The sequence below is a fragment of the Aquila chrysaetos genome, chromosome 10 (assembly GCF_900496995.4).
Source record: "Aquila chrysaetos chrysaetos chromosome 10, bAquChr1.4, whole genome shotgun sequence".
Lineage (NCBI taxonomy): Eukaryota > Metazoa > Chordata > Aves > Accipitriformes > Accipitridae > Aquila > Aquila chrysaetos.
This window is the reverse complement of record NC_044013.1, coordinates 40,938,478-40,956,422: the sequence shown is the minus strand read 5'-3', so window position 1 is coordinate 40,956,422 and position 17,945 is coordinate 40,938,478. Positions and strand designations below refer to the sequence as shown.

The window sequence follows — 17,945 nt, the reverse complement described above, 5'->3', positions numbered from 1 at the left end:
AGATGAGGATTTGAGAGTCTCTGCCATAAAGGAAGGCTTTGAAATCGAGGGTGCCATGACTCGGAGAGACCTGATGCAGGCAGTCTCCTGGCTCCGAGCCCCAATTGCTCTGACCAGTTGTTATTTTCCATCCTCTTTGTATGCACAGATACAACATGGCAAAAGTTTTTCCCCATTGAGTTGTTCAGAGAAAAGCCTCAAGACTGGGAACAAAAAACAGAGGAGAACCCCTTCTGGTGGCCTGACATTTTATTTCTCTATTGCAAAGAGAGGAAAATCCCTTTTTATTCCTCTACAGTTTTTATTATTTTATGATTTATTTTTTTATTTTATTCTTCTCCATTGCAAAAAGAGAAAAAAACCTCATGGGACACCAGCTGTTTGCTGAGGAGGGCTCACAGCATGCCCAGGGTAGAGCTGTGAACGTGGGGCACAGGGCACGTACAGAAGGAGATCTGCAAGCTCCTTGCTTCATCTCCCTGGAACAGAGCTGTGCGCAAGGGTGCTGGCACTTTGCTCTCTGAACCAGCAGGGTTTTCCCCAGGAGTTAATTTTCTTTATATCTAACTGAAAAAAAAGCATCACCAAGTTCTGTACAGCCTCCCTGAAGGCATCCTTATCTTGATGGGCATTTCTCTACCAGGTTGTCTCCCTCTCTCTGCTTCAGGCTGTTTTCTTCCATTTTGAGACTAGGACAGCTCTTTCCCTGGCTCCCGGAGCAAATGGGTTTCACACCTGGTTATGGCCACCCCTTGGTTATTTCTTCCTTGCTGTTGCTTTTCAAGCCCTCTCTTCCCTCCCAAGCAGTGCTTAGTTCTCCCATCTCTCCCTCATTTCCTTTTTGCTCCCTACCTCTAGACTGTGGGCTCCTGTTTGGCTTATACATTTGGTGCCTCTCTGCACATCTTGGTAATCCCATGCAAACCCCTGCCACATTGCCCAGGCAGAGCTGACCTTTTGGCACAGGCGTACCAGTCCTATCATTTTCCAGGCCTCTCCAATTCATTGCTAAGATGGTGGGTAAATTTGTTAGGTACAGGAAATGAGCAAGGCAGGTATCACCTAGGGCAGTTTGTATTACACGATCCAAAAGATTAACAAAAGAAGTTAAATTATTTTCAATATTAAGAGATGCCCAACTTGTTATGGATTTGATATTATAAGCAGCACCAAAAGCATGGGTTTATTAACAATGCCTATTTCAACTGCATAAAAACCTGAAAACTTATGAAGCACAATAAGAAGGAAAGGCTTTAACTATCCTGTTTCTCACAGGCTGCAAGTTGCAAAGTATGGAGGAAGCTGATAATGGTCTTTCAGTTCCTGAGGACTTCAAGCAGCTTAAAAAATAGTTATATGACATTAGCAAACACCATTAATAAGCTCACTAACAGCTGGCTGAAAAGTAAAGACAAACATCTACAGAACTTTTGAAGCATAAAATAATGTAGGAACACCTGAAGATACATCTATTGACAAGGAGGTGTCCAGCATCTGAGGGTAGTCACTAGTAGCTTTGGGCACTCTGGAAGATTTGGCTAGCTGTGTCTTCCAGTATGGGAATACTTGGAACACACCTGATCAGATTTTGCAAGTGGATAAAAGAGATGCTGATGTATTTATGGCTTCTACACACCACTGGTCACAAATCGTGTTTGGGTTCTTTACCACATTAATTCAAACAACTGGTTAAATGAGCAACTCCCAACACTTACCAAAAAGGGATTCCTACAGTATATTAAGATGCCTCTAATAATGCCACACAGAAACAATATCTAGGCCTAAATTACCTCTTCCCCTAATACAAGATTAACTTGAGCTGTATTTATTGGCATCCAACCGCAGGGAGAAGACAAGTCTCCAGTTGGCTGTGATAGTTTTCATCATCCTTAAGCACCAGGAAAGGAATTTCCAGATCCAATTAGCAAAGCCTCCGCCCCTACAGTCTGAGCTGTTGCACTGAGTATCATTAATCACTCTATCAAATGAAGTGTTCACCACCCTCCTGGTAAGAGCAGGTTACTGAAAAACATTCCTCATTACAATTCCTATTTAGTATTACATTGCAATACATCTGGCAATGATGTTTGGTTTTTATGTTTAACTAAACCACGTGTACATGCAGTTGGTTCAAGTATAACGTAAAATACCTGTATATTTATCTGCATTTATCAGCTCTCTTTCCCTGTGACCTACCAGTAAATAAATATTGCATCAGATGCCTGCATATATTATACGCAACCTGACTCATCACATCACACGTGGTATTCACGCTAAGTCTGCCTAAAACAACAAATAAACAGCAGCATAAACAGAGCATCTTCACAACTGCATTTTTGGCTACATGCCTACTCTTGCACTGGAAGAGCTGCTGTACTAGAGAAGTTGGTTAATGTTTGCACTTGCACAGCTCCTGGAAGACTAAGACACTCAAATAGTAAAAATTAATATTCACAAAAGAGCTGTCAGGGGAAAAGGAAAAGTTCTCCCTAAGGTGCACTGTTACAGTACAGTGTGTTTGACTGGCACTTAGGCTCCCTTTCCTTCATGGGGAGAAACATGAGATGCATAATATGTTTGTAATCCTGACTTTTCCCCATCCAATTAGAACATTGTTTCAAAGGACTTTCACCCTTAAGTAGGCAATATAATCTGATAAATTTACATAGATGTGGTCTGGGTTATGCCATCTTCTGACATGATAGGCTTCAAAGTAGAAATTAATGTTGTCTTCCAGAGGGGCAGGAGGAAGGGATACAACCACAGACTTCTGAGAACTCAAAGGCATGTGTCATGCCTGATCTCACAGGAGTGGACTCATCCACAAGACCTTACATGATGAACAAAAGGAACTGAAATCTGACTCAGCACTACCAAAAAAAATTCAAGAGGCAGGGAAGGTTTGTAGCTTCAGTGGTCAGAGTACAGCTTTGAACATTATTGTACATTCAACAGTGAAAAAAGGCATTTGCGACCTCAGCTGTCTAGTCTCCTGCTCTGCTGCTGTACCAAGTAATGCCAGAGAAGACTACTAAGATCACTGCTCCACTGCAAACCAGGTTAATGGACAACTCCTAAACACAGTGAGATCCTCAGATGAAGGCTGGCCAGGGAAGTCCATCTATAACTCCTGCTTGTATATTCATAGCTTTGGCCGAGTGCAGTGTGCACTGAAAGGTAAAAGAACGAAGACTGGGATTTTCAAGGGGAACTCAAGGCCTTCTCTGTCCTCTGAAACAGTGAAATGTACACATGATAAGCCAAGAGAGCCACTCCATGCTGTAGTCACATGCTACATGGAAGCTGTAATCTCACAAGGACACAGATATGGCCATGCAAATATGGGTTATGCCTACGCTAACAACCGGCCTATGTCTCTAGAGCTCCTAAATGGCTTTTAATCTAGCTGCTAATGCATGTGAAAGCTGGTGCTGAAGAAGCTTCATTTCTCTTGTGCTCCTGTTAGCCAGGAACATGCTGGCTAACCCTTTGATACCCTGACTTGATTGAGAGGTGAGGACATAAGCTGGCAACTTTTTGGTTTAAATCTTTGGAGGTGAAAAGGAGAGGAGCTGCCTGCCATACCGGGGACAGACATCACGATTGCAGGGAGCAAACACAGCAAGAGGGTGGTTGGTAACAGGTGTTGAGAAACCAGCTGCATTTTCAAGATCCCCTTCAACCAAACCACCTCTAACATAGTCCTCACAACAACCAGGCTGAAGCAGCATAGGTACACTTAACCATGCTATCACCACTGCTTCACTTTGCATACCTTGCAAAGCTTACCTTGTGTTAAGTAATATATAACATACAGTAAAATCCTAGTATAGATTAAACAAGTTGTAACATACCTCAGATGGTCAAAGCAAACCTAACTGCAAAGCATTAGAAGGTAATTGTCTTTGCGTCTGCTCAGCACCAGCCTGTGTAAGGCTCCTGCATCAGAGAGCTGACAGCAAAATTTCAGATGTGGGGGAGGAAGAAAGCAGACACAGGAGGGAAAATGCGCAAACATCTTAAGAGGAGGGCTTGTCTTAATGGATTTTTGTCATTATTTAATTCAATCATGGGTAAAGGCCAAACTTCCCTAAGACAGCCTGGAAACAAGAACCGGTCTCTGTTTCAAGACCCATCAATAGGTACTTTCCCAAGGCTACTACCTGCACCAGGCACTTGGCTCAGCAGGTGCTCAGCATCACCGGATGCACAGAGAAACGCTTAACCAAAAACATCCAAACTTCTGCCCAGAGCAGTGCCGATCCCTCCGCACAGCCATGCCTGGGGAGACCTCAGAGAGATGGGTCCTTTGTACAGCCCTAGAGATGACTCCCGGTGCCAGAAGCAACCTGGCACAGGAGCACAGCTGAATCACAGCTGCAGCAATTACACTAATTGTCCAAGGGACAAAACAATTGCACTTGTCTGTCTGGTCAGGGCATGATGGGAGCCCAACACATTTTTCTTTGTGAAAGCATTTTCCCTTGAAGTTCATTTCCAAAACAAAGTCTCTTTAACTCCAAGCCTTTCCACACTTCTTCATGGCAAGTGCAATTTATTCTTTCTAGAAAGGAGAGCTTTAAAAGAGATGTTACCCAGGAGAGTGAGATCTCACTGTGGTTGTATTTCACTGCCATCTGTGAAGGAGGTAACCCTGTATTTCCATTACACTGATGGAAATTGAGGTCTCAACTCCAACCAGCTCCCTGAAAAACACCTAGGGTGCAGCCCAAGGTCCTTTTTCCTGGTTGCACCTCTGGTCCCCATCAAATGGGACTGCCTCTGTTACAAAGATCATCCCTAGCCCCATCCGAGCCAGGCTCTCTGGCCCCTGCCTCAGGGCTGGTGCTTCCCCACAGCACGGCTCAGCAGGTGCAGTGGGAGAGCTGGAGAAAGGCCTGTCTTGAACTTGCTGGTGCACAAACCATAGAGGAAAATTGTGATTGCTCATGCCAGGAGCTGCACCCACACTCGCAGATAGCCAACGCGGTGAGCATAGCCACGTGTGTGACTCAGAAAAAGCTGCACTTTGCACCACCTTTAGAGGCCAAAATAATCCGGACTGATGTACAGTTACAGGTGCTGGACTCACTGCAGGTGCAAACCCAGCACCAACCAAGAGCCCCAGAGACTCCACCAAGCTCCCACAGATGCAAACAAAGCAAACCAAGAGATGTTTCCCTCCCATTGCCCACAGGAGCCATTGACAGCATTGAACATCCTGACCACTACCAGCAAGGGGAAAATCCAGGTTTTTTTGCCTATTTATTTAGGAGTACAAATCAATGGCAAAACTGATGGGGAGAGATGACTCTGTCCCAGAGGGCCGCTGTGTTGTGGGGCTGGAAGGCCCCAGCAGTCTCCATGGTTGGCGGAACTCAGAACCGGTGTCTGGGCACCCTGGTCACCTTGGTCACCCCAGCACGTTTTGGTCCAAACACAGCTCCGTGGCAGTTTTCCCTTCCTACCTGGTGTGAGTGAGGCCCTGGGGAAAGGAGAGGGTGTCTGTGTCCCATGGAGGGCTTTAAGGAGGAAGTCGACAGAGCCAGGGCAAAGGACGGCAGCAGGGACAGCACAGCTGGCCAGGTAAGCACAGGCAGGGAGATCATCATGTAGCAAGAGCAAAGCAGCATACAGCTTCAATTTCACCTCTGAAATGTGGTTTGGGATCAAATTTGCGGAAAAGTAATCTTCCAAGGGAGCAGAGCATGTCAGAGAGGAAAGGGCTTCTCTTCCTACACACTTCAGCATATTTTAAAAGGCAACATAAGCTTGTGTTTAAGTCAGTTATGTAAGTGTTACTTTCCAAAGATGAGTGGAGGAGTTACCTACACAACTGTTAACACAGGGAAAACAGCCATTGCCCTTTGCAAGAGAAAACATCCCCCTCCCCAGACCAGGTAGGTGCAAGTTCAGTGGCTGAGGACTTTGTTTTGTTTTCAATCTGGCTTTGCAGCAGGTCAGCCACAGTACCTTTGCCATCAATAAACACTGCGGATGGAGCAGCGTGGCATTACAATGAGCCCATTGTAACCACATATTTCCACTTAACAAGTGACTGCCAGCCCGTATTTGATTAATGCCATTAGGAACGAGTGGCTGTTTACCTTGTAATTTATTAGAGGTAGGATTTCCAAAAGGGACTTCAAGTAGGCACCTAATTCTTATAGACTTTTAATTATAATTGAATACCTAGCTTCATTAAGCACCTCTGAAAACCCAATCTGAAATGATTTGGCAGGAAGAGAAATGCTTCTGAGCCTTAGGACAGGATTAAACCATGACAGCATTTTTTTAAAGAGAGGATGCAAGATTTGCATGAACTGGAAGACTAACCTATGGCTTCGGCAATTTGTAGACCACAGAGAAGGATCTGGCTGGCACAGCGAAGGAGGCAGCCTTTGTAACGGGCAGTGAGATTGCTCCACCATGCAAGACCCCACTCATCTGCTGCGCAGACGGCCTTGATCAGGACACCTTTAAAATTGTGAGATACTGAATAGAATTTAGCAGTAGAAAGTCAGTGGCATCTCAGGTTCTCAAGAGAGAGGGAGCAAATAAAACCCAGGAGTTTGTCTGAGGGAGCAAAAAAGCAGAACAAGACACTTCATTCTCTAGCTTTCTTCCATGTCTGAAAGTTTTTACCTCATTGTTTTCCAGTCATCTGGACATTGCACTTTTAGTTTAAAAAAAAACCAACCAAACAAAAAACCCACACACCACAAAAAAACCCCAAAACAACGAGAAAATAATCACATTCCATATACACTGTTCAGTTTTTCAAAACATGTACTGCTATATTATCATTTCACATGACACCATGTGCTCTGTGGCTATGGTGGTTTGGTTCTTCTGCATCACTTACACCACAGCCACAAAGCTCCATCTCACACCAGGACACAACCTTCCCATTCCTGGGGCATCATGGCATAACCACACAAAGCCCCAGTCACAGCCCAGTGCACATAACAGAAAAAAACCAAACAAACAAAAAACGGACAAAAGGGAGGGCATCCAGACACAGCATTTGCTCCTGTGTCACGTGCAAATGTTTGCAACACATCCCAGGTTTGGCCACAGGAAGAAGGAGCGTGAGAAAAGCAGTAAAGCAGTTCCCTTTCCCCCTCCCTGCAGAACAGCAGCTGTTTTGTAGCCTGAAATTTATACCTTTTGCCCTACACTGTTAAAAAGGAATTCCTAGTCTTGGATATCCCTCAATTCCCTATTCGTGTCACCTTTGACATGCTTCGCCCAGGGTGTCGCCAACCTTGGAATGTGCAGGAGCGACTCCTGCAGAGTAATGTCCTGCTGAAGACCCACGTCAGCTCCCCCCATGTCCACGCAGGAGACACTTATCAAAACATAACGCTCCTTCAGGGCTTCCCAGACAGCTATTTAAACAGTTTATTTAGTGAAAAGGCATGCCTGAGACCTGGATTTAAAGTGCTGAATACCTATGCCAACACATTTTCTTTACAGTGCAAGGAGCTTTTGAGACCCTTTAAGAAGTCACTTAGGAAACTGCATTTGCCCCAGCACCTCCCCACAGAGAAAAAAATTAAGTACACGAAGAAAAGTTTGACCATAATTGGGGACCGCATCGATCTGTTTCTCCAGCGGTACTGCAAAGCCTCGGAAGTCAAGCACTGGCAGAAGTAAGGGTCTCCTCTTGCCCTGCACCAGTGGTACTGCACCAGTGATGCTCCCAGCAGGCATTTAGACATGTACTTTGGCCCTACATTTCCAGGCACTGGAGATCAAGTTGGGTATCTATGGGAGATTTGTATGGCTTGTTCTAACTGCCCAATACTCACAGATCTTGCAGGTAGTTTTAGCAGAGGCCATGTGGTACCTAAGCCTGCCCAGCACAAGGCCAATTCCAATGTGCTGCCCATCAGCAACAACCCTTTGCAAGTAAACGGGCTCCTATGTAGCCACCTGAGTTGACGGATAACCCTTCTTCCCATGCTTAGGGAAGAGCAGTTCTTTAAAAGTTTGTAAGACTGGGGGTGCGGGGGGCGAAGGGGGGCAGGGGGGAGAAAAAAGAAAGAAAGCTGTGCAAAGGATATGTCAGTGGTTACACTTGCCAAGTCAGAACTAGGGAGCAGAATGTGGAAGAGGACGAAGTTTGTACTCACATGCACAATCCACGTGTCTGTCTTTTTCCAAGGATGTTCTGGCAGTTTGTCTCCCTCTTCTCAGACATGGATGCAAAGCAACTGCGGAAGCTGTATAAGTACATCAAGAACAACCAAATGGATAAGTTTCTGGTAAGCAAACAGGAAAGTCAATACCCCGTAAGGTGTTCCTGCTGTACTAACTTTAAGGGGATAACTGTACCACGCAGCTTACGTGGTTTGATCCATGTCAAAGGAGAAGCCTGCTACTGAAAAGTCTGTTTATCAAAAGGCTGTGAATCCTGCAAATTCAAATTCATGGCCTGCTCCTACCATAACATTGGCACTGAGCTATTGCAGCCACCAGTAGCTTTCCCTGGCTAGCTCTGGGAAACTGAGCTAGTGTCCCCAGCACCGTGGTTTACAATTTTTGGAGCTCTTTGTTGATCCCATGTTTCTGGTCATGCTTTACAGACCAAATCTGATCCATAGTTTTATCTGATGGTATAGGAGTTAAAGTTTGAAACAAGCAACTAGTTCAGGTAAAGCCTGCATTTGCCAAAGCCAATTTCTGTGCCTGAGCATCAGCTACACAAGGAAACTGTAATGAACAGTTTCCCGAGAACACTTACTCCAAAGGGTTAACCCATTTAAGCACACTCATAGCCATCCATAAACATATCTCCTGAGCAAAGGCCGAGTACACCAGAAAGTTCAAAGTTCCACAAGAAACACATACTTTAAGTTTATTAAAAAATAATTAAAAACAGATCTACAATTAAAAAAAAAAAAAAAAAAAAAGGAGTCAACTAAGAAATTGTTTTGAGTAAATTAGAAAATGGCAGCAGACAAGACCTTGTTGGGTTACTGGGACACTGCTTGCTTAGCATTAAAAAGGGAGCTGTGGTCATCTGATAGCTGGCAGTGATAAGGCCATAAATAAGTTTGAGGCCGCAGGTAAACAGCTCTCTTCTCCAGTTAGAGAGAAAGAGGGAAGCCAGCCACACATTTTTTTGCTTTTAGTTTACAGGGAAGCAAAACCATTTATTTATTTTTAAGGCTCTAAAAAGATATCCTAACAATAAGGAAATCAAACCTATTGTAAAGAAAAAAAACCCCACAAAAAAACCCACAAACACAAATTCCTGTTGCTGGCATGAGACGCCCGAGATGAATCGGGAGATGTTAAAAAAGCAACTGGCAGCTCCGGGAGGCAGGCGACAACAGGCATTCTTGCTCCCTTAAACTCGCAAGCGCTGTGGAGGGGGAAATCGAGCTCCTTTTCCAGCATGGCCCTTCTCAGAGGCTTGGCCAAGCCCAGGACATGACCTGGGCTAAGGACAAGCCCCGCTGCTCCCGCAGGGCATGTAGCTGAGGGTAGCTCCTCATAGCCACCTTGGAACAAGTATTAAAAAGCAAATAACCCCCCCAAATGCCTTCCCATCCTTTTGCTCCCCTAAATAAGTAATACAACCAAAACACACAATTCCACATCTTCCTTTCCAAGGAAGCGGGGGGGGGGAGGAGGGGAGGCAAAAACCAAACGGTGGGTGACAAGCATTAGTCACGCTGCGTCGTGCGCTATCAGGATGCACCGGCGCGTGCCGAGGAGCGTGCACCAACCTGCAGTCGGCAAGAGCCTGCCGGCTACGGCTGCGCGGTACTGGGGACGAGGCTGCCTCCAAAAAGGCCGACATAAGAAGCGACAAATTCTGCCGTTATGTAACGGTTGACAAATGTCTTTTGTTATGCAAGACAAGTGGGAGAAAAATAAGCATCTTTGCCCTTTGTGGGAAGGGAACAGCAGTCGGCTCCCTGCTAGAGCATAAACAACAGGCTGTAGATCCAGGGGGGACCAGCACGCTCGGCACAACAGAAATAGATTACTTGGAAATGCCTCATTATTTAGATGAGTGAGCATAAAAAAACAGAATCAATATGTAATTAGTAAGCGATTGAGGTTGTCAGCATGGTAATTTGATAATTTTGTGAGTTTTGTTAAAGGAGAGAGGCTAGCAAGCAGGCTTGCTCAACAGTCACCTTAAAATTGGGGATCTACATCCCCGTCCCTTACATTTGAGACTTTAGGCCCTTTATTTTAGAATTTAAAAAAACAAAATACCAAAACTACACATCTGAATTTTAATACTGGTCCCAACTCTCTGTTTTCAGACTTACTGAAAAGACCAGCCCAGCCCCACTTGTCTGCTTAGAGCTAAAACAGAGCATCATTTTCCTTTGCAATCTGCTGGCTCCCATACGCTGCTAAAAGCTGTAGAAATCAGCCCCATGTCTCAGCCTGAGAGAGTAAAGAAATAAGTTTCCTGGGCTATCTGAGGGTCTGGATTTTTTTTTTTTTTTTTTTTTTTTTTTTTAAGTCAAATAGCATGACCACTGGCAACACAAAAATTATTTTTCCCTGGGATAGCCTAGAAGGATGCACAGCGCAGACAGCCTCTCTCCATCCAGCTCCATGGTACCAGCCCACCACCCTTAGGATGTTCAGCGCGGGGACCCATCGCCATCCCCAGCCATCCTCCCAGTGCACAGAGTGCCATAAGGCGACAGTGACATCCAGTGGCAGCGCACACCCGACCACAGCCCCCCACCCCCACCAGTGGGGCCGAGCAGCACCCACGTCCCATTACACACACTTGAGCCTTGGTTCAAACACAGCCACCAAACGGCACTGTCAGCTACTGACCATCTTCCCCAAAGTGCCTGAAAAATGACAGTCCTCTCACTAGCGTGCTGAGAAGGGTTCTTGCTTTCAAACGCAGATTTTTAGGTGCTGGGGTAGACTGGGCTGGGTGAGCTGGGCTGCACAAATAGCTGAGCTGGGCTGGGTGTCAACTCAGGGGAACAGAGACAGCACAGAAAACACAGCTTTGGAGAGGCCAGCAGGACTCGCTGCTGGGTGGAATGGAGCCTCAGAACTCAGCTGCGAGGAACAAACACTTCGCAGGGTAAAGATTTGTGCAGACAGTACAGTCATTTCTCAGCTCATAGCTGCTGCCACCCAACAGGACCATGGTTAAGCAAGAGTTATTGCCCAAGCATGAGTCAGTGTGTGGTGTTTGCTCGTATAAATATCTTTAGAAGTGGTTTTGGTTTTATTTTTTTGTTGTTTTTTTTTTTTTTTAAAAGCAATTACGCTGTCCTTCAGAAAACCCAGATTCAGTTCCAGGACTCGAAGAAAAGAAACTGAAGCACCTTTACATCAGTTGGGGTCTCTGCAGAGGTACAAGAGACCTGCAGGAACACCCTGGTCAAGGAGACAGTCACCACCAACACACCCACAAAGTCCCCACCCAGCAGCAAGAATGAGAGATGAGAGGTAATCACATAGCCAGTGTCATATTGGCACCAAGCAGGAAAAGCATTTTCCTGCTCAAGTAGAGCCACCTACACTTGGGATTTTTGCAAAAGGATCAGCAGGTGAAGACGTGATCAGTGGTGGAGCTAGAGGAGTTGGGCAGGTTTAACTGCTGCCTCAGAAGAGACATGGGGGTAGGAAAAACAGCAGCAAGAGAAGCTACTATAGCATAAGGCAATAGTAAGGAAGGAGAAGACATCCCTTTGTTGGCCCATGTCAGCTGGCGTTAATTAGTGTGTCTTTACGTAGCCACCTGGATGCTCAAAACATAGTTGTGGTTTGCCTTTGGGTCCACCCTAGCAAAGCCACACACGCTTGTCTTCTGGAGCAAAAATGCAGACTAACCTGTGGCAGGCGTGTTTGCTAACCAGAGTCACTGGCAGCTTGTTTACTTCAGCCAGAACTCCGGCATACGCAAACCCCAAAGGAGGAACAAAAAAGGGACATTAAAAGCAATTACTGATGAGATCGGCTTTGCCACAAACAGGTGCCACAGTCTGCCTGCGGAAGGAGGATTTGTCCCACATAAGCCTATTTTCAAGCTGCTAAAATGCAATCACATGTCCTGTGGGAGTTCTCATGCGCTCATAACCATCTTGCTTTTCATCTCTTTTCTCCCCAGTCTATTTACCTCTAAAAAAGTCCAATCTGGTATGTAACAGCTCTGAGGGAGCACTTAAAATCCAAATTGATAAACTAAAAGTCAAAAAACAAGAGCTAGCTAGACAGCGTGATCTGGGAGGTTGAGTAGGAGTCCCACACTAACCTGCCGGCTGTTCGGCTCCAGGCAATCCTCCTCCGCTTGTCTGCTCCCCTGTAAGAATGGGGAAAATACCACCCAACCAATTCTTACGTAGATAAATGCACCAGACACACAAAGTACATAAAATACTAAAAATTAGTGCAATTGAAATGTAATGAACATAGCAAGGGTTTGGGATTGCTGGTTGCTTGAGAGCCCGGGTAGCAAGCCATCATGAGGAGCCTGGTGTTCCTATGTATTTCTAGTGACAGTGTATTTGTGAAATTGAACCATATGCAGAATCCACACAGTAAAGCCCCAAGAGGACATCTTGGGCACACCAGCACCAGCTCCTGTAGGAAACAGAGCTTCTCACAGGAGTTATGCCTTCCATTTACTTTGTGGTTTTTTTGTTTTTAAGGTTCCAGACAACTTCAGAGATCAATGGAAAGACAGAAATCAATTAATACAGTATCATCACCTGAACAAAAAGCAGGGAATAAAGACAGTCTCCATGGTTTCCCAAAACCACAAAATACCGAAATACTTGCAGCATCATAGCAACAAGGTTAGACCCAAGCAAAATGAAAGTTATACTATTTTAAACCATGTGATCTAGTTTATTATTATCCTGGAGTTTCCTAACAGCTGTGCACCAGCATCAAGACTTGATCAAGGATGTGTAAGTATCAGACCCACCTTTACTACCTCATTCTTTTTGTATAAACCCCAATAATGGAAGAAGAGCATTTGTAAGGAAGCAGGCAGCTGCTCCTTTCCTGCTACGGCAGAAACCTTCTGATGAGAGCAGGGTCTGTTCCCCATTCGTTTCTACTCAAACATACACACACATGACACAAACCCTCCACATGGTCAGCAGCCATACTGACCAGGGAGGAGGGAAGAAAAGAAGAAGGGAAGAGATCGGTGTACAGAATATATTCTGGTTAAAAAAAAAAAAGTTTCATAACTTTTACACATACACTTGACATTTTTAACTGTTGCAGGCAAATAATGGCCATGAGCCCATACACACATCAGTGTTCTTGGCAGATGCAGCAGCTGCCATCCATTGATCCAGACTGAGATAGCTGTAGCCCTGTTTGACTGCTGCTGCAGGAAGAGACTCATCTGAGAGCTAATGCTTCAGGATAGGAATAGCAAGAAGAGAAAATAGTAACAAAACTGGCTGGTTTGGGCTTCAGGGTTGGCTAGATTTGATTTACCATTGAATCCAGGTTTTAAGAAAACATCAGAAACATTAATAGTTTGGCATGGAAATCTTTTAGTCTGACCAGTAAAAAAACCCCAAAGATCCTTCCTTCCTACATGCTAAAAATCAGATGGTTGGGTAGGGGGCTTATTTATTGTCTTCAGATGTGAATCCAAGCAAGAAAAATCCCTCTTAGATCCCTTGGGAAGGGCAGATAACACAGGCTGTTTTTAGAATAAAGAGAACAGATTTCCTTTTTAAATGGCATCTTGGATCACCATCCACAGAGCTTGGCAAGAGACTAAAGTCCCTGGCTGTGCTGCCCGCGGAGGCACGGCTGCCAAGCGTACACAGAAAATTGTTCATGAGAAGCTGCGAAGGAGGATGTCACGCGTTGCCTTCACTGGGCAACAGATCCTGCTTCTTGCATTGGGTTTCACTGCACATAAGAGCAGACATGCAGTTATACTGGGGGATCCTAACCACTTGTGTAGTGCAGACCTGGTTCAGCAGAGAACACGAGGAATTTTCTTAGAATAACAGAGTATTTCTTTCAGCCAAAGGTTCTGAGCTTTCTCCACAGCACACACTGTATAAACCACATGTAGTATCGTATGCAGCTGCATCAGAAAAATACCGTATGCCCTCAAAATGTCACACTTACTTAAGACGAAACTGAGCAAGATTAAAGCCTGCTCAAGACTTGGATTATTCTACAATTTTTCCAGTAGGACTTGAGGTGACTTAGAAGTGACAGGAAGGCTCTCAAAGAAAACCGAGCTCTGCCAGAAATAACCTCAGAAAGTTTCCTGACCAGATGATGTAAGCAAAGAAAGGCAAGAGACAAGATTTCACCTTCTGAGGTCCCTGCTCTAAATGTACAATAAGAAAACCTTTGGAATAAACTACAGGATGCATCAGTGGCACTCATGCAATATTAGAGGGATTGCTTTTTCCTGCTGTTTAATTTTGGAAGCTGGCGGGCAGTGGTGCTACCACAGCAGACTTGCACAACTGTAGGGCTTGTAGCACTCAATGCACATTTCCTAACTCGGGCCATTTGCTCTTTTCCATTTAAATGGAGCATCAGGGAATTCATGGAAGTGTTGCACAACGTTGGCTTTGGTTCTTAAGCAAAGTAAGGTTTTCATGTGTTTTATAAAGTGTCAACACATAATGTAGAACCAAAGGAAAAAAAAAAAGAAGAAAAAAGACTCAAAACCCCATTTCCCCCACCAAACCACAACCTGAAGAGATGCAAGCAGATGCCAATGTTGACAGCTAAGATTCAGGGCAGTAAAGCACACATTTTGCACCACAGGAAGCAGAAACTTTGTTCAGTGGGAAACAAAAGATGTCAGGAATAAGCAGAACTTGTGCTGCCCATGGCCCTGCAGCAGTGACACCTCATGGCAGTCAGCCACGCTGGGACAGGCATCCCCAAGGACAGGAGCCGTCCCTGTCAGAGATGCACTAGACTTTTTGCCAGACAGAAAGAGCTCTGCGTGCTTCAGAAAGTCCAAGGGAGCATTTCCCTCAATGCTTAAAAAAAAAAAAACCCAACCAAACAAAACCCCAAAAAAACCCCAAACCCCAAACCACCCAGAAACAAACCAGCTTCCCTGCAGCAGCTCGCCTCAGGCCAGTTTTAGGGGAATTGTGGTTACATTTTGTCAGCATGAGGAAGAGCGCGTTCGTTGCTGATGTCAGGGTTTTGGACTTTGCTCAGACTAACCAGGGGAAGAAAGTCATTACTGGGAGGCAGCTTTTACATAGCTTGATTTGTTAACTCCCCATAAAACTGCAGTACAGCCTCATACATACCTCTGTTTTTAACAGCAGGTTACCTTTACCTGGGCAGGAGCAGGTTTTGGGTTGCTGTTGTTAATTCTTCCTTCACACCAACTGAAGCGAACAGACTTATTTACCAAGTCTCCTGTTGTTGCTTTGTGCTTGGTAGTTTGGCTTCAGCACTCCCCAAATGTCAACGTTTCCCTGGGGAAAAGGGAAAGAATTGAGAAAGTTGCAGGAACACACACAGACACCCGGGGACTTGCATCTTTTACCCATTTAATTTGCATCTTTCACCCATTTAATTTGCATGGATATAATATATTGGGCTACACAACTGCAAAGGCACTGCCACATCCCTGAGGACTTCAGGCTCACCACCTCTGGAGTCATCCTTGTTTTACAAAAGGTGAACCTGGCACACAGACCTTACCTGGGTTCCTCAGGGTGCAGCACCTCTCAGTTGCACTCAGCCTCCTAACAGCTGGACCGGTGTTTGAAGGCATTTTTCCTTTGAAAATTGAAATTGCAGACCTGTGAAATGAGGAGAGCCCTCTGCCTGAGCCCACCACACAACTGGAGGATTATAGATCATCTACAGGCAAATTGAAGACAAACTCAAATGACTCAAAAACCTGACCATTTAAAAATAAAAGCTCCTAGAAATGCTAATTTCCAACCCTTCCTGTGCACAGGCAGCCACGTGAGATGCTTTTGTGCTGTGACTGCTTACTTGCACAAGAGGCTTTGTGTTCCCTTGGCTACTTGAGATTTGTCTACTTTTTTTAGAAAAAAAGACCAACAAGCAGGGAAGGAGCCACGTCTGACAGCTAACGAGGGCTCCCACCCTCCCGTGGTTCACACTTCACAGGTACCCAACAGGCTGCATCAATCACCACCGTGGCTTACAACCACCATCTGTAATGGTTTGCCCGTAAAGGCTGGTATGAACATCTTCACTTTGTACCCACAAGAGCACCCAAGTATTAAGGATTACAGCAAGGGCCCAGATAAACATGGAGCAACTGGCACCTGCAGTGTGTCAAAGGTAAAAGTCTCCAGAAGTGCCATTAAGAACCACAAACAACTTCATCGTGCCATTTGCTTTCTGCTGGAAATGCTCCCAGACTGCCCTGTCCCAGTGAAATGTGGAGGCTTGGGAGAAAAAGGGTTTCCCTGGATCTGGACACCACTACAAGACACAAGAACCACCACCCCACCCAAAGTCTCACTACAGACCTGCTCCATAGACCAGGAGAAACTAGACCGTACCCATCTACTCCTAAACACAGGGAAGAGAAACTTGCCTGCTCCTTCTCCCGCGGCCTCGCTGCGCAGCTGGGATACAGTCCCCTTCCAGGAGCTTTTACATAGCCGGAGATCGGAGGGAGCCGCGTGGCTCTTCGTCGGCAGTGAGCTTTTAGGGAAGTTTCCAGATAAACTTGCATAAATGGTCAACTGAATTATCAACAAGTTGAGAAGGGGAAAAGCCAGAACCAAAATGAACTATGGCACCTCTCCCCATGCAAGCGCTCTCTTATTAGAGAGCGCACACCAGGAAATTGGGTCTGGCCCATGGAAATAGCCAGAAGTAGCTCCTCTTTGCAACTCAAGACATTTCAGTTTAAAACTGGTGGTGGGTTCACAACGCTGCGGAGCACAATCTCCTCCCTTGGAAAGGGAAGGACATTCCTCCTCTGGGGGTACGCAGGGACTGGTTTAGTTTTTGTTTTTAAAATCTTATTATAGTCAACTACCATCAGCTAAAGGTGTTCTCGCACACAGACACTACCACACTGATACAGTATAGTCCGAATTACCGAACTATAAATACCCACTTCAACTATTTTGGGAGTGCATTGCCTAAAAATTCTCATTTAAGTAAATAGAATAGAAAAACTAAAGCCACCAAAACCTATAGCCTGGGTTCAGTAAGTGCTTCTGCTTTTTAATTCAACTGCTGGAGTATCAGAAGATCCCAGGTGAAAAGGCAACCATGTTTTCAACTCCATATACAGTAAAGGGTATCAAACACAAAACGGAAGGGCCAGCTACAACGAAAGCACCCCCAAAGCTATATGATCAGACATTTATGGAAACCAAATCATCTTGCTCAAGTAAAATTAGTCTGCTTTTTACAGTTTCTTCCAGTAACAATGGCAGTAATGGTATCAGAAGTTATCCAACCAATATTTATTCTGAAGTTCACTGGATAAACCAGACACACTTGCAGACTGACTGCATGACCTGCTCTCCCTACGGTTAATTAATTAAACCAATAGCAATACAGACTGTCCTCACATCCTGGGGTAGGGGGGACACACGGTGCAGTAAGTAGCGAAGAGGTAGAAGTTGACAGCGCAGGGGGCTCGCTCGCTCCAAGGAGGTGTGCAATTCTCTTCCATCTCCAAGAAGCCAGCCTGGACCCACGCCAGGGCTGCACTCACCCGAATAAAGGTAACACGGGCAAAATAACTCAGAGGAGACGACGAACGCACACTGCGAGCCAGGTTCAGCACCCCAGAACCTGCGTTCAGATCAACTCAACTTCTAGCCTTGCCCTCACTTACTGTTAAAAAGGAGATACAGCCAAACACCCACTTTTACACACGTTACGATAAGGAGCAGGGCGGGGGGTAAGGGGGAGCAAAGAGGGCGGATATTTATCGAAAGCAAAGTTTTAACCAAATTCAATGCAGATACTTC

The 17,945-nt window shown here is 45.3% G+C and overlaps 1 protein-coding gene across 1 annotated transcript; it reads left to right on the top strand.

The window, feature by feature from the left end:
* Nucleotides 1-5,514: 5,514 nt before the first annotated feature.
* On the top strand, nucleotides 5,515-11,632 carry C10H17orf64 (chromosome 10 C17orf64 homolog). Its single transcript, XM_030029460.2, has 5 exons — nucleotides 5,515-5,586; nucleotides 6,359-6,487; nucleotides 7,480-7,655; nucleotides 8,171-8,270; nucleotides 11,265-11,632. Exons 1-5 carry the CDS (start codon nucleotides 5,515-5,517, stop codon nucleotides 11,442-11,444), a joined length of 657 nt encoding a protein of 218 aa, XP_029885320.1. The 3' UTR covers nucleotides 11,445-11,632.
* Nucleotides 11,633-17,945: the final 6,313 nt, after the last annotated feature.

What these genes read in the sequence shown, in the direction of transcription:
- C10H17orf64 (XM_030029460.2), top strand. Translation starts at nt 5,515, where the DNA reads ATGGAGGGCTTTAAGGAGGAAGTCGACAGAGCCAGGGCAAAGGACGGC. An exon ending in GGGACAGCACAGCTGGCCAG is followed by an intron (nt 5,587 to 6,358) that starts GTAAGCACAGGC and finishes GGCAATTTGTAG; the next exon opens with ACCACAGAGAAGGATCTGGC. An exon ending in ATCAGGACACCTTTAAAATT is followed by an intron (nt 6,488 to 7,479) that starts GTGAGATACTGA and finishes TTTTCTTTACAG; the next exon opens with TGCAAGGAGCTTTTGAGACC.